This window comes from Salmo trutta, unplaced genomic scaffold (genome assembly GCF_901001165.1).
Source record: "Salmo trutta unplaced genomic scaffold, fSalTru1.1, whole genome shotgun sequence".
Taxonomy (NCBI): Eukaryota; Metazoa; Chordata; class Actinopteri; order Salmoniformes; family Salmonidae; genus Salmo; species Salmo trutta.
This window is the reverse complement of record NW_021823488.1, coordinates 793196-810713: the sequence shown is the minus strand read 5'-3', so window position 1 is coordinate 810713 and position 17518 is coordinate 793196. Positions and strand designations below refer to the sequence as shown.

General features: G+C 40.3%; 1 protein-coding gene across 1 annotated transcript in view; it reads right to left on the bottom strand.

Moving 5' to 3' along the window:
* LOC115191155 (uncharacterized) overlaps window positions 1-15659 on the bottom strand; it is a 50742-nt gene extending 35083 nt beyond the window's left edge. Inside the window, exons 1-5 of the mRNA XM_029749110.1 lie at window positions 15458-15659; window positions 12972-13070; window positions 5395-5511; window positions 4776-4865; window positions 2959-3075 (exon numbers count right to left, since the gene is read on the bottom strand). Of these exons, the coding sequence (XP_029604970.1) occupies window positions 2959-3075; window positions 4776-4865; window positions 5395-5511; window positions 12972-13054 (407 nt within the window). The 5' untranslated portion in view covers window positions 13055-13070; window positions 15458-15659. The remainder of the gene's footprint in view (window positions 1-2958; window positions 3076-4775; window positions 4866-5394; window positions 5512-12971; window positions 13071-15457) is intronic.
* Window positions 15660-17518: the final 1859 nt, after the last annotated feature.

Sequence of the window (17518 nt, the reverse complement as noted above, 5' to 3'; positions counted from 1 at the left end):
ATCACTTCTCAGTTCCTATGCTTCCTGGTTGATGTTTTGGTCACTTTTGAATGCTGGCGGTGCTTTCACTCTAGTGGTAGTATGAGACGGAGTCTACAACCCACACAAGTGGCTCAGGTAGTGCAGCTCATCCAGGATGGCACATCAATGCGAGCTGTGGCAAGAAGGTTTACTGTGTCTGTCAGTGTAGTGTCCAGAGCATGGAGGCGCTACCAGGAGACAGGCCAGTACATCAGGAGACGTGGAGGAGGCCGTAGGAGGGCAACAACCCAGCAGCAGGACCGCTACCTCCACCTTTGTGCAAGGAGGAGCAGGAGAAGCACTGCCAGAGCCCTGGCAGAGTCTGGAGACACCGTGGAGAACATTCTGCTGCCTGCAACATCCTCCAGCATGACCGGTTAGGCGGTGGGTCCGTCATGGTGTGTTGTGGCATTTCTTTGGGGGGCCGCACAGCCCTCCATGTGCTCGCCAGAGGTAGCCTGACTGCCATTAGTTACCGAGATGAGATCCTCAGACCCCTTGTGAGACCATATGCTGGTGCGGTTGGCCCTGGGTTCCTCCTAATGCAAGACAATGCTAGACCTCATGTGGCTGGAGTGTGTTAGCAGTTCCTGCAAGAGGAAGGCATTGATGCTATGTACTGGCCCGCCCGTTCCCCAGACCTGAATCCAATTGAGCACATCTGGGACATCATGTCTCGCTCCATCCACCAACGCCACGTTGCACCACAGACTGTGCAGGAGTTGGCGGATGCTTTAGTCCAGGTCTGGGAGGAGATCCCTCAGGAGACCATCCGCCACCTCATCAGGAGCATGCCCAGGCATTGTAGGGAGGTCATACAGGCACGTGGAGGCCACACACACTACTGAGCCTCATTTTCACTTGTTTTAAGGACATTACATCAAAGTTGGATCAGCCTGTAGTGTGGTTTTCCACTTTAATTTTGAGTGTGACTCCAAATCCAGACCTCCATGGGTTGTCAGCACATTCAACTATGTAAAGAAAAAAGTATTTAATAAGATTATTTCTTTCATTCAGATCTAGGATGTGTTGTTTAAGTGTTCCCTTTATTTTTTTGAGCAGTATATTATATCCCATTTTAAAGACAAACTTCTCGTTAATCCAACCACAGTGTCCGATTTCAAAAAGGCTTTACGGCGAAAGCATAGCATTAGATTATGTTAGGACAGCACCTAGACAAGAAAAACCACACAGCCATTTTCCAAGCAAGGAGAGGCGTCACAAAAACCAGAAATACAGCTAAAATTAATCACTAACCTTTGATGATCTTCATCAGATGGCACTCATAGGACTTCATGTTACACAAGACATGTATGTTTTCCTCGATAAAGTTCATATTTATATCCAAAACCCCCATATTACATTGGCGTGTAATGTTCAGAAATGTCCCAAAACTTCTGGTGAATGAGCACATCAATTTACAGAAATACTCATCATAAACGTTGATAAAATATTAAACTGTTATTCAAAGAATTATAGATACACCTCTCCTTAATGCAACCGCTGTGTTAGATTTTAAAAAAAACTTTACAGCGAATGCATACTTTGCAATAATCTGAGTACAGCGTTCAGACACGAAACCAAACCCGCCATTTTGTTGAGTCAATAAAACTCAGAAATAATATTATAAATATTCACTTACCTTTGATGATCTTCATCAGAATGCACTACCAGGGATCCCAGGTCCACAATAAATGTTTGTTTTGTTCGATAAAGTCCTTAATTTATGTCCAAATACCTCCTTTTTGTTCGCGCGATCAGTCCACTCCTCCAAATGCAGGAAGCAAAAAAGTCACGCCGAAAAGTAAAAAGAAGTTCTATTTACGTTCGTAGAAATATGTCAAATGATGTATAGCATCAATCTTTAGGATGTTTTTAACATAAATCTTCAGTAATATTCCAACCGGACAATCCAATGTCTTCAGAAAAGAAAAGGAACACAGCTCACACTCACTTGAGGGCGCACCTCTGAGCTCATGTCATTTCGTCACTCATCTGACTCTTGTTCACTCAATATTCCCAGTAGAAGCATGAAACAACATTCTAAAGACTGATGACATCTAGTGGAAGCCTTAGGAAGTGCAAAATGAACCCTAAGTCACTGTGTAGGCAATAGGCAATCACTTGAAAAAACTACAACCCTCAGATTTCCCACTTCCTGGGTGGATTTTTCTCAGGTTTTTGCCTGCCATATGAGTTCTGTTATACTCACAGACATCATTCAAACAGGTTTAGAAACTTCAGAGTGTTTTCTATCCAAATCTACTAATACTATGCATTTCCTACCTTCTGAGCCTGAGTAGCAGGCAGTTTAATTTGGGCATGCCTTTCATCCGGACGTCAAAATACTGCCCCCTACCCTAGAGAAGTTAACAATGTCTACACTGTATTTCTGATCAATTTGATGTTATTTTAATGGACACATTTTTTTACTTTTCTTTCGAAAATATGGACATTACTAAGTTACTCCAAACTTTTGAACGGTAGTGTACATGTAGGTAGGGGTAAAAGTGACTAGGCAATCAGGATAGAGATTACATCTCCTCATCCAGGGAGTGCACACACACACACACACACGGAGGGAATGTTGTGTTTGTTTAATATTGTTTAAGGACTATGAAAATGGAAAAAAGGGAGAGGAGAGGAGAAATGACTAGAGACAGTGTTGTTTAACTCACTGACCATGACCCATGAGTTCTTCTTACCTTTGTTCAGTAGAAAAGTCTCCCTCTCTAAACACTATAGTGCACACACACACACACAGAGAGAGAGGGAACGATGTGTTTGTTTAATATTGTTTTAGGACTATATAAATGGATAAAAGGATTAGCCTATGGATTATGAAAACAACAAAAAGAAATGAGAAAATGGGAGAGGAGAAATGACTAGAGACAGTGTTGTTTAACTCACTGACCATGACCCATGAGTTCTTCTTACCTTTGTTCAGTAGAAAGGTCTCCCTCTCTAAAGGATATAGGTTGAATCATAGACCAGTCACTCTTCATGGACACACAGCTGGGTACAGGGGAGGCTGGTCTCTCCTGCTTGATTGGACTTCAACACAACAGAGACAAACATTTCATCTCTCATCTGCTCTGAGCTCAGATGGGAAACATAAGAAGAGTTTTATTCCAAAACGCTATATATAACTTTTCAGAAATGTTCGTAAATTAGCTTTTATTGTTTAAAGAAATGATGAAAGAGATTGGTGTGATTTTTCACTATCTAATCATGGCATTGGATTATTCAATGACAGACATGTATTAGTTTAAAATCATCACTTGATGGTTTCATTTCAGAGTCAAATGTTTTTTTTTGCAAAATGCTATATATCTGCCTCACTCTCAGAGAAATCATTAGTACTGCTAGGTTTAATACAGTAATAATATATATCTGCCTCTCAGAGAAATCAGTAGTACTGCTAGGTTTAACACAGTAATAATATATATCTGCCTCTCAGAGAAATCAGTAGTACTGTTAGGTTTAACACAGTAATAATATATATCTGCCTCTCAGAGAAATCAGTAGTACTGCTAGGTTTAACACAGTAATAATATAAATCTGCCTCACTCTCAGAGAAATCAGTAGTACTGCTAGGTTTAACACAGTAATAATATATATCTGCCGCTCAGAGAAATCAGTAGTACTGCTAGGTTTAACACAGTAATAATATATATCTGCCTCACTCTCAGAGAAATCAGTAGTACTGCTAGGTTTAATACAGTAATAATATATATCTGCCTCACTCTCAGAGAAATCAGTAGTACTGCTAGGTTTAACACAGTAATAATATATATCTGCCTCTCAGAGAAATCAGTAGTACTGCTAGGTTTAACACAGTAATAATATGTATCTGCCTCTCAGAGAAATCAGTAGTACTGCTAGGTTTAATACAGTAATAATATATATCTGCCTCTCAGAGAAATCAGTAGTACTGCTAGGTTTAACACAGTAATAATATATATCTGCCTCTCAGAGAAATCAGTAGTACTGCTAGGTTTAACACAGTAATAATATATATCTGCCTCTCAGAGAAATCAGTAGTACTGCTAGGTTTTAAACAGTAATAATATATATCTGCCTCTCAGAGAAATCAGTAGTACTGCTAGGTTTAACACAGTAATAATATATATCTGCCTCACTCTCAGAGAAATCAGTAGTACTGCTAGGTTTAATACAGTAATAATATATATCTGCCTCACTCTCAGAGAAATCAGTAGTACTGCTAGGTTTAACACAGTAATAATATATATCTGCCTCTCAGAGAAATCAGTAGTACTGCTAGGTTTAACACAGTAATAATATATATCTGTCTCACTCTCAGAGAAATCAGTAGTACTGCTAGGTTTAATACAGTAATAATATATATCTGCCTCACTCTCAGAGAAATAAGTAGTACTGCTAGGTTTTACAAAGTCAAATGTAAAAAATAACTACATTTTTAATAAAGAACTGTACAAATGATACACTTGTGACATCAATATTAAAACATTTAAATATAATAATTCAATACAGAAATATGAGATCAGTTTGTAAAACATTTACATTTGACATTTTAGTCATTTAGCAGATGTTTTTATTCAGGGTCTGGTTTCCCAAATGCATTTTAAGGAAAAGTTAATCATTCGAATATTCGCAGGAGCATCGTTAAATCTCTGAGCTGTTTCAAAAAACATTGTTATTAACGTTGAAAGCGCTCGTAATCTAACACCTACCTCAGACCATTAGAACAGCTTTTGATACAGACATGATACCTTGTCGTGCTGCTGATCCAGTTTCTACCGGTCTGCCTGTGGATATGGATCTCTGCCCTGTTCACCAGATGCGCTACATTGCCCTTGTACCTTGTAAATAACAAAAAGGAAATAGTAACACAAAATAACAATAATGAGACTATAAGGAGTACCAGTACTGAGTCAATGTGCAGGGGTACCAGGTAGTTGAGGTAATAATGAGACTATAAGGAGTACCAGTACTGAGTCAATGTGCAGGGGTACCAGGTAGTTGAGGTAATAATGAGACTATAAGGAGCACCAGTACTGAGTCAATGTGCAGGGGTACCAGGTAGTTGAGGTAATAATGAGACTATAATTGAGGTAATATGTACATGTAGGTAGTGGCAAAAGTGACTAGGCAATCAGGATAGAGATTTCATATCCTTGTCCAGGGAGTGCAAACACACACACTCTCACACACACACACAGGGAGGGAACGTTGTGTTTGTTTAATATTGTTTTAGGACTATGCAAATGGACAGAAGGATTAGCCTATGGATTATGAAAACAACAAAAAGAAATGGGAAAATGGGAGAGGAGAAATGACTAGAGACAGTGTTGTTTAACTCACTGACCATGACCCATGAGTTCTTCTTACCTTTGTTCAGTAGAAAAGTCTCCCTCTCTAAAGTATATAAGAGGATCCATAGACTGGTCACTCTTCATGGACACACAGCTGGGTAAACGGGAGGCTGGTCTCTTCTGCTTGATTGGTCTTCAACACAACAGAGACAAACATTACATCTCTAATCTACTCTGATCTCAGATGGGAAACATAAGAAGAGTTTCATTCCAAAACGCTATATATCACTTTTCAGAAATGTTCGTAAATTAGCTTTTATTTTTTAAAGAAATTATGAAAGAGATTGGCGTGTTTTTCACTATCTAATCATGACATGGGGTTGTTCAATGACAGACATGAATTTGTTTATAAACTATCACATGACGGTTTCATTTTAGAGAGTCAAATGTTTTCTTTGCTCAATACTATATATCTGCCTCACTCTCAGAGAAATCAGTAGTACTGCTAGGTTTAACACAGTAATAATATATATCTGCCTCACTCTCAGAGAAATCAGTAGTACTGCTAGGTTTAATACAGTAATAATATATATCTGCCTCACTCTCAGAGAAATCAGTAGTACTGCTAGGTTTTACACAGTAATAATATATATCTGCATCACTCTCAGAGAAATCAGTAGTACTGCTAGGTTTTATACAGTAATAATATATATCTGCCTCACTCTCAGAGAAATCAGTAGTACTGCTAGGTTTTACACAGTAATAATATATATCTGCCTCACTCTCAGAGAAATCAGTAGTACTGCGAGGTTTTATACAGTAATAATATATATCTGCCTCACTCTCAGAGAAATCAGTAGTACTGCTAGGTTTAACACAGTCAAATGTAACCGCCCGGCACGATTCGGTCTTATTTTAGAAACATTTTCAAAGTGTTTTTTACACTGGATACATTTAGAGACTCAGGGCTAGAAAATGGTATATCATACACTACAGTTGATTAACAATGGGAAAGTAATTCTGCTTTGAACGTTGATGAACTTGTAACCTCACTTTTGAGAAAATGGCCTTTGAATGTTTTGGTTCCTACTGGAGAGCTCTTCTTTGTCTACAGGGCTGTTACTTTGGCAGATAATGTCTCCCATCTAATAAATAGTTTTTCATATATATAATTAACTAAATGTATGATGTTTTTGGTTTCGTCAGTTTCATTGTTTATTATGCAATAAATTGTTATTTTATGGTTGTAAGTTGTAAAATTAACTAGAAAATATTCAATTTTGCAATTCTGAGAAATTACTACTTCAGTAAGGAATTACACATTATTCAATATTACTGCAGTTTCTAAATCATTTCATTAGATGGCAGCATAACACCACGAATGACTTATCAGAAGATTAGTTTAGTTTTCTCCCTGGATACACCACCACTCCCCCTCACAGGAGAACTCCGGTGTGAGATTCTTTCTGTCCCTTTCCACACTGCTAACGCAAGAGGAAGGACTGAAAAAGCATTTAACAGATTACTGTTTAGTAATTTAATGAAGATTCATGTTTATTATTACCTGTTTTTATGCTCATGTTTGAAATTATACTTCATTAATATAACGATTATCAATAAGCCTGAACATTAATTGAGTCACCTCTAGTTGAGAAAAATGTATTTTCCCAGTACATTCATTGTCAAATTCATCAACCAGCATCAACCCGCGATGCCTTCTCGCGTATGAAGTCAGCTTCATGCGCGAGAAGGAGATATATAGCTAACTAAAGTAATGATTGGCCATTTTAGAAAATCATGGGACATATAGGTTGTGATTGCATGTTATTTTATGTCAATCATATTGCTGCTTGTATCCTATAACTGATGCTTCGTGGTCTTATGCTGCCATCTATTGGAAATATTTAGCAATTAAAAGTCAGTCATTCACAGACAGACATTAGTGAGACACCTGAGAAGAAAAAAAAACATTGTTAATTCCTTAGATTAGTCTCAAACCTGCCTTGTCTATCCCACGCCAATTGCTGGACATTCACAAAGAGGTTACTAGGTCTCCCAGTTCAAACCACATTTGAAAAATAAAAACACATGTGGCTTGTTGTGTGCCTTGCAATAATAAATATTAGAAAAAAACTAATAACAAAATAAAAACAGCAAAAGGCTTAGACAGGTTTGATTAACAAAATAATCAACATGCTGTTTGGTACTATACTTGTATTTACTAACATAATATTATTACTAAAATAGTTTCTAAAAGTGTTCTAGGCTACCCTACCCTAGAATTAGGGTTAGGGGTTAAGGCTAAAATAGGTAATACGTAGGGTTAGAATTTCTGTATAGCACTTTGTGACATCTGCTGATGTAAAAAGGGCTTCATAAATACATTTTATTGATTGTTAGGTTTAAAGGTTTTAAGGCTAAAAACATTATGGGTTTATAGCTCTCTAGCTCCTCCCTGTGGTCTTCTGTGGGTACTACATAACTCATTCACAAAACTTTCAAGGCTCAACTGAGTCAGATCTACAAATCAATGAGCTAGACCTATCCATTTGCGTTGTAACTCAGTGAACCTGTGCAGCATTTGCTCAATTCAATGCCTACAAACGAAGATTTCGATGCATATCAAATTACCCAGTAGCCATTCAGAAACAATAACTCCTCAAAAAAAGTGTTATATCTTAATTACATGTTTTATTATGTCTGTATAAATCGGCCACATCTTGAAAAAGAGGGCAGGGACATGTGTTCTGTTTAGGTTGTATACATTTTTCTGAAAACAAAATTGGTTAACTATGACCAGAAAATGCTTAACGTTTGATCGGTTTGCGCCAGCCATCACTAGTACTGTGGGTCACCACAACGTGTACCCAGGTGAAGTGTGCACCAAGTAGCTGTGATAATAATAGTAATAATACTAATAATAATACTTGAGGTCAGCCTACAATGTTAACGCAGGCAGGTCTCATTGATAACAATAGCGAAGCTGGCATTGTGACGCAGAACAATGGGCAATGGTATAGAACGTTCAGAATGTCAGGTGGTGCCACGGTGCTCAATTAAACTAATAGGAGCTGGAAGGGTGAAAAATGACCTAAAATAAGGCCTGTTTTTTCGCTATAACTTCATAACTAGGGACATAAGGTAATATTATGAAACTGAGCTCCATGGCGGATGCAATGAACTAGTTTTATCAGAAAAAAAAACATTGTTAAAAATGGAATGTGTCCAGACTACTTGAGGCGTCACGATTTTTTTTTTCAAAACTTCGGTCATTGGACACAGAGGGGTTAAACACTAAAGTTACCGTCCATCTAGTGAAAAGAGGAGAACCGGACAGAGGTAGCCAGCATCCGTCAACGAGAGAGACGGAAGCTTTCCATGGGATTTAACTGGTGGATGAAACAACCAGGGAGCTCCATCGGTCCACAAGTAATGCAGGCAGCTAGTGATGATGTAGTGGTAGCTAGGAAAAATGAGGATGCTGCTGGTAGAGTAGCTAGCTTACCTAGCTGTACTGACTAGCTTGGCTAGCTAGCAGGTCGTTCGTCTGTCCCTCGTCTCGAGGATGAGGACGAATCCAGTGAACCACAAAATGAAACAAGGATAGAGAGTGAAAAGGATCTGGCTAAACTCATACTGTCCCTGACCGTAAAGCAAAAAGCAAATTAAACAATAAACTTCAGCGTCTCAACACTGTAACGAACTCTGTCATTGTTCCCCAAGATCACCTCAGCCCACTCTGCACGTAACCTGACAATATCCTTGGTGCCACACCGTACGTGGACGCGGGCAGTTCTGTACGTGGACGCGGGAAGTTCCAGAACGCAGACATGAGCAGTGCAACACAATCAACTAAACCCAGTCTTTACAGTGGGTTACATTAGTAATATTGTGTCCCATCTACTGGCAGATATTTAGGACCTCAGCAGGTATCTGGATAATAGCCTCATGAGCTGTCCTAACCAGTTAAGAGGTACCAGCAGGTGTCTGGATAATAACCTCATGAGCTGTCCTAACCAGTTAAGAGGTACCAGCAGGTATCTGGATAATAGAAACATGAGCTGTCCTAACCAGTTAAGAGGTACCAGCAGGTACCTGGATAATAGCCTCATGAGCTGTCCTAACCAGTTAAGAGGTACCAGCAGGTATCTGGATAATAACCTCATGAGCTGTCCTAACCAGTTAAGAGGTACCAGCAGGTATCTGGATAATAACCCCATGAGCTGTCCTAACCAGTTAAGAGGTACCAGCAGGTGTCTGGATAATAACCTCATGAGCTGTCCTAACCAGTTAAGAGGTACCAGCAGGTATCTGGATAATAACCTTATGAGCTGTCCTAACCAGTTAAGAGGTACCAGCAGGTATCTGGATAATAGCCTCATGAGCTGTCCTAAACAGTTAAGAGGTACCAGCAGGTATCTGGATAATAGCCTCATGAGCTGTCCTAACCAGTTAAGAGGTACCAGCAGGTATCTGGATAATAGCCTCATGAGCTGTCCTAAACAGTTAAGAGGCACCAGCAGGTATCTGGATAATAGCCTCATGAGCTGTCCTAAACAGTTAAGAGGTACCAGCAGGTATCTGGATAATAACCTCATGAGCTGTCCTAACCAGTTAAGAGGTACCAGCAGGTATCTGAATAATAGAAACATGCAGCCAGTCAGTGGTTCCTGTGCCACATGTAATTGCTTTGGAGCAGTGGCAACCTGTTATTCAAGGCAGATTTTTTACATTTTTAAAATGTATTTCACCTTTGTTTAACCAGGTAGGCTAGTTGAGAACAAGTTCTCATTTACAACTGCGACCTGGCCAAGAAAAAGGCAAAGCAGTGTGACACAGACAACAACACAGATTTACACATGGAATAAACAAACATACAGTCAATAATACAGCATAAAAAGTATATATACAGTGTGTGCAAATGAGGTAAGATAAAGGAGGTAAGGCAATAAATAGGCCATGGTGACGAAGTAATTATAATATACCAAATAAACTCTGGAGTAATTGATGTGCAGAAGATGAATGTGCAAGTAGAGATTTACAGTGAGGGAAAAAAGTATTTGATCCCCTGCTGATTTTGTACGTTTGCCCAATGGCAAAGAAATTATCAGTCTATAATTTTAATGGAAAGTTTATTTGAACAGTGAGAGACAGAATAACAACAAAAAAATCAAGAAAAACGCATGTCAAAAATGATGTATATTGATTTGCATTTTAATGAGGGAAATAAGTATTTGACCCCTCTGCAAAACATGACTTAGTACTTGGTGGCAAAACCCTTGTTGGCAATCACAGAGGTCAGACGTTTCTTGTAGTTGGCCACCAGGTTTGCACACATCTCAGGAGGGATTTTGTCCCACTCCTCTTTGCAGATCTTCTCCAAGTCATTACGGTTTGACTTTTGGCAACTCGAACTTTCAGCTCCCTCCACAGATTTTCTATGGGATTAAGGTCTGGAGACTGGCTAGGCCACTCCAGGACCTTAATGTGCTTCTTCTTGAGCCACTCCTTTGTTGCCTTGGCCATGTGTTTTGGGTCATTGTCATGCTGGAATACCCATCCACAACCCATTTTCAATGCCCTGGCTGAGGGAAGGAGGTTCTTACCCAAGATTTGACGGTACATGGCCCCGTCCATCGTCCCTTTGATGCGGTGAAGTTGTCCTGTCCCCTTAGCAGAAAAACACCCCCAAAGCATAATGTTTCCACCTTCATGTTTGACGGTGGGGATGGTGTTCTTGGGGTCATAAGCAGCATTCCTCCTCCTCCAAACACGGTGAGTTGAGTTGATGCCAAAGAGCTCCATTTTGGTCTCATCTGACCACAACACTTTCACCCAGTTGTCCTCTGAATCATTCAGATGTTCATTGGCAAACTTCAGATGGGCATGTATAGGTGCTTTCTTGAGCAGGGGGACCTTGCGGGCGCTGTAGGATTTCAGTCCTTCACGGCGTAGTGTGTTACCAATTGATTTCTTGGTGACTATGGTCCCAGCTGCCTTGAAATCATTGACAAGATCCTCCCATGTAGTTCTGGGCTGATTCCTCACCGTTCTCATGATCATTGCAACTCCACGAGGTGAGATCTTGCATGGAGCCCCAGGCAGAGGGATATTGACAGTTCTTTTGTGTTTCTTCCATTTACGAATAATCGCACCAACTGTTGTCACCTTCTCACCAAGCTGCTTGGCAATGGTCTTGTAGCCCATTCCAGCCTTGTGTAGGTCTACAATCTTGTCCCTGACATCCTTGGAGAGCTCTTTGGTCTTGGCCATGGTGGAGAGTTTGGAATCTGATTGATTGATTGCATCTGTGGACAGGTGTCTTTTTTTTTTACAGGTAACAAGCTGCGGTTAGGAGCACTCCCTTTAAGAGTGTGCTCCTAATCTCAGCTCGTTACCTGTATAAAAGACACCTGGGAGCCAGAAATCTTTCTGATTGAGAGGGGGTCAAATACTTATTTCCCTCATTAAAATGCAAATCAATTTATAACATTTTTGACATGCGTTTTTCTGGATTTTTTTGTTGTTATATAAAAGATGACTGCTATGGTGTGTGGTCATCCACACCCCCTCCCAAAATGGCTGCTGTGCCATTTCTTCCCCATGCATTACTTGACTGTTCAAATAAACCTACCATTAAAATGATAGACTGATCATTTCTTTGTCAGTGGGCAAACGTACAAAATCAGCAGGGGATCAAATACTGTTTTCCCTCACTGTATGGAGTGTGCCACTCTCCTTATTTTTATAGCTTATAGTTTATTAGCCATTAGTCAGAACTTCCTCATTAACAAAAAAAAATCTTGGAACCATTTCCCTGTTTGACCGCTAGGTGTTATGGGTATTATACCACCTCCACTGTGGGGCTCTATAAAACTATTGGAACCATTTCCCTGTTTGACCACTAGCTGTTATGGGTACTATGACACCTCCACTGTGGGGCTCTATAAAACTATTGGAACCATTTCCCTGTTTGACCACTAGGTGTTATGGGTACTATGACACCACTGTGGGGCTCTATAAAACTATTGGAACCATTTCCCTGTTTGACCGCTAGGTGTTATGGGTTTTATGACACCTCCACTGTGAGGCTCTATAAAACTATTGGAACCATTTCCCTGTTTGACCGCTAGGTGTTATGGGTATTATACCACCTCCACTGTGGGGCTCTATAAAACTATTGGAACCATTTCCCTGTTTGACCACTAGGTGTTATGGGTACTATGACACCTCCACTGTGGGGCTCTATAAAACTATTGGAACCATTTCCCTGTTTGACCGCTAGGAGTTATGGGTTTTATGACACCTCCACTGTGAGGCTCTATAAAACTATTGGAACCATTTCCCTGTTTGACCGCTAGGTGTTATGGGTATTATGACACCTCCACTGTGGGGCTCTATAACACAAATGAAATGTGAGAATCTGGTGAATGCAGAATCTAGAGAATGCAGCAATATTTGTTTCATCTTGCTGTGATGTTCTCAGTAAAATGTCATACGCTAAAATCTATGAATTTAAAATCTTAGAACAGTAATATGTTACACACCCATAAGCCTTCATTTCTGATGAAAAAACACAAATGTGAAAAAATGGTGGATATAGCATTTTGTATATAAACTCTTCATAAATTCTTTAAAAAATTGTCATCTCACCTCTTAGATTTGGTGCCATGTTCCCCAGAGACACTCCTTTTCGAGGCAGGGACCTCCTCCTCTCTCTTCCAAGAGAGACTCATTTTAGAGACAGGACCCCTAAACAGAGATCCAGCGTGTTGGTTGTGGTTAACACAGAGACAACTAAACAGAGATCCAGCATGTTGGTTGTGGTTAACACAGTAACAACTAAACAGAGATCCAGCATGTTGGTTGTGGTCAACACAGTAACAACTAAACAGAGATCCAGCATGTTGGTTGTGGTTAACACAGTAACAACTAAACAGAGATCCAGCATGTTGGTTGTGGTTAACACAGTGACAGCTAAACAGAGATCCAGCATGTTGGTTGTGGTTAACACAGTGACAACGAAACAGAGATCCAGCATGTTGGTTGTGGTTAACACAGTGACAACTAAACAGAGATCCAGCATGTTGGTTGTGGTTAACACAGTGACAACTAAACAGAGATCCAGCATGTTGGTTGTGGTTAACACAGTGACAACTAAACAGAGATCCAGCATGTTGGTTGTGGTTAACACAGTGACAACTAAACAGAGATCCAACATGTTGGTTGTGGTTAACACAGTGACAACTAAACAGAGATCCAGCATGTTGGTTGTGGTCAACACAGTGACAACTAAACAGAGATCCAGCATGTTGGTTGTGGTTAACACAGTAACAACTAAACAGAGATCCAGCATGTTGGTTGTGGTTAACACAGTAACAACTAAACAGAGATCCAGCATGTTGGTTGTGGTTAACACAGTGACAACTAAACAGAGATCCAGCATGTTGGTTGTGATTAACACAGTGACAACTAAACAGAGATCCAGCATGTTGGTTGTGGTTAACACAGTGACAACTAAACAGAGATCCAGCATGTTGGTTGTGGTTAACACAGTGACAACTAAACAGAGATCCAGCATGTTGGTTGTGGTTAACACAGTGACAACTAAACAGAGATCCAACATGTTGGTTGTGGTTAACACAGTGACAACTAAACAGAGATCCAGCATGTTGGTTGTGGTCAACACAGTGACAACTAAACAGAGATCCAGCATGTTGGTTGTGGTTAACACAGTAACAACTAAACAGAGATCCAGCATGTTGGTTGTGGTTAACACAGTAACAACTAAACAGAGATCCAGCATGTTGGTTGTGGTTAACACAGTGACAACTAAACAGAGATCCAGCATGTTGGTTGTGATTAACACAGTGACAACTAAACAGAGATCCAGCATGTTGGTTGTGGTTAACACAGTAACAACTAAACAGAGATCCAGCATGTTGGTTGTGGTCAACACAGTAACAACTAAACAGAGATCCAGCATGTTGGTTGTGGTTAACACAGTGACAACTAAACAGAGATCCAGCATGTTGGTTGTGGTTAACACAGTGACAACTAATTATTGAAGGTCAATTGTTCTCATGTATTAATTATCTCTTAGAGAAATAATACATTCACTAACAGACATAGAAACAGTCAGGTGATTTAAAGCATCACATGAACATGTAGTTGTGACATTTCATCTCCATGGTAACTGTCAATAATAATAATAAGTCACTGTTTGTTAAGGTAGTTATAGACAGTACAACAACAATAATAATAATAATAATAATAATAAGTCACTGTTTGTTAAGGTAGTTATAGACAGTACAACAACAATAATAATAATAATAATAATAATAATAATAAGTCAGTGTTTGTTAAGGTAGTTATAGACAGTACAGCAACAATAATAATAATAACAATAATAATAATAATAAGTCACTGTTTGTTAAGGTAGTTATAGACAGAACAACAACAATAATAATAATAATAATAATAATAAGTAGGACAGATAATGTACTGTATATAACCTACATATCATAGATGACCAGTCTAAACCTGTTCAGATCAACATAATGTTTTAGTCCTACCAGTAGCAGGACAGAGAATGTACTGTATATAACCTACATAGATGACCAGCCTAAACCTGTTCAGATCAACATAATGTTATAGTCCTACCAGTAGCAGGACAGAGAATGTACTGTATATAACCTACATATCATAGATGACCAGTCTAAACCTGTTCAGATCAACATAATGTTATAGTCCTACCAGTAGCAGGACAGAGAATGTACTGTATATAACCTACATATCATAGATGACCAGTCTAAACCTGTTCAGATCAGTTCACATAAACTATCAGTAGCAGGACTGACCACCTACAAATCAGTTTTCAGTCTAAATACCAGAGCATATAGCCTAGACCTGATTTTATCACAACATTTCCTACAGAGACCTTCAGGTCGGTCAGCATGATAAAGGATCATATCTCATTTCCTACAGAGACCTTCAGGTCAGTCAGCATGATAAAGGATCATATCTCATTTCCTACAGAGACCTTCAGGTCAGTCAGCATGATAAAGGATCATATCTCAAGCTTTGTCTGACCACAACCTAACTTGATAATAGTTCTATGTAGCCTACAGTAGACTTACCAGTCTGCACTTCTTTCCTTCAAATCAACACATTTATCCCACTTCTAATGTTTTGGAGAAACGTTTGCCCCTGTGTCAACAGCCATTTTGTAACTGCGTAGGCTACAAACGTACTTCTAATTTCATATGAGGAAATCACAACTTCTGACAGTCACGTGATGCGGACGCCTGTTTTCTTGCAGAGGAAGTAGCCGCTATTACAAACTCCAAAAGCCTTTCTAAATCTCAAATACAACACAAGTTTAAAATTAACTGCATTGCAGCAACGTTGTCCTGCAACAGGATGATCAAATTAAGATCCTACACCTGTAGAAATATTGTCTTTATTTAAACCAAGGAAGTTTGAGTTATTAGCAAGGAAGTTGCTGTAAACCTATGTGATTGGATGTTATAGACCCCCATCTGAACAGTTTCATTCCCCATGCTGTGGCCCTCACCAACTGGCCACCTGGTCCATAGAGACTAAAGGACTATGCTGTGGCCCTCACCAACTGGCCACCTGGTCCATAGAGACTAAAGGACTATGCTGTGGCCCTCACCAACTGGCCATCTGGTCCATAGAGACTAAAGGACTATGCTGTGGCCCTCACCAACTGGCCACCTGGTCCATAGAGACTAAAGGACTATGCTGTGGCCCTCACCAACTGGCCACCTGGTCCATAGAGACTAAAGGACTATGCTGTGGCCCTCACCAACTGGCCATCTGGCCCATAGAGACTAAAGGACTATGCTGTGGCCCTCACCAACTGGCCATCTGGCCCATAGAGACTAAAGGACTATGCTGTGGCCCTCACGAACTGGCCATCTGGCCCATAGAGACTAAAGGACTATGCTGTGGCCCTCACCAACAGGCCCATGGAGACTAAAGGACTATGCTGTGGCCCTCACCAACAGGCCCATAGAGACTAAAGGACTATGCTGTGGCCCTCACCAACTGGCCATCTGGCCCATAGAGACTAAAGGACTATGCTGTGGCCCTCACCAACTGGCCACCTGGCCCATAGAGACTAAAGGACTATGCTGTGGCCCTCACCAACTGGACATCTGGCCCATGGAGACCAAAGGACTATGCTGTGGCCCTCACCAACTGGCCACCTGGCCCATAGAGACTAAAGGACTATGCTGTGGCCCTCACCAACTGGCCATCTGGCCCATAGAGACTAAAGGACTATGCACTCTATGCTGCACACTTCATCAAGCCATCTCTGTGGGGGAAGGTAGAAAGATAACAGTGAATATGAGACATGGGGGAAGGTAGAAAGATAACAGTGAATATGAGACATGGGGGAAGGTAGAAAGATAACAGTGAATATGAGACATGGGGGAAGGTAGAAAGATAACAGTGAATATGAGACATGGGGGAAGGTAGAAAGATAACAGTGAATATGAGACATGGAGGAAGGTAGAAAGATAACAGTGAATATGAGACATGGGGGAAGGTAGAAAGATAACAGTGAATATGAGACATGGGGGAAGGTAGAGAGATAACAGTGAATATGAGACATGGGGGAAGGTAGAAAGATAACAGTGAATATGAGACATGGAGGAAGGTAGAAAGATAACAGTGAATTTGAGACATGGAGGAAGGTAGAAAGATAACAGTGAATTTGACTGCATACATGTTTTCTCCTTCTTATAGTGTTCTTACAAAGCTGTGTTCTGTGGTTTATCAGCTGGTTTACTGAAACTGTCACGTCTCCTCCAGCTCCCCCCCCCCCCCCCCCCCCGGCGCGTGCATCACTCCTATCATCCATTACGCACGCCTGCTTTCCCTCGTCACGCACATCAGCGTTATTGGACTCACCTGGACTCCCTCATCACCTGGTTATTTCCTCCCCTATATTTGTCTGTTCCCTGCTGCTGTATTCATTGTTTTTGTCTGTTGCTCGTTTTCTGACGCTGTTCCTGTCTCGTTCCATATTAAGTGTTTGACTCCCCGTACCTGCTTTTGTCTCTCCAGCGTCATCCCATGTGACAGAAACTCTGGTTAGTAGAAGGTGAAGACAATGAATGATCTCAGTTCCTTAAACTATTCAGCTTTAACCAGTATTGCCCATGTTG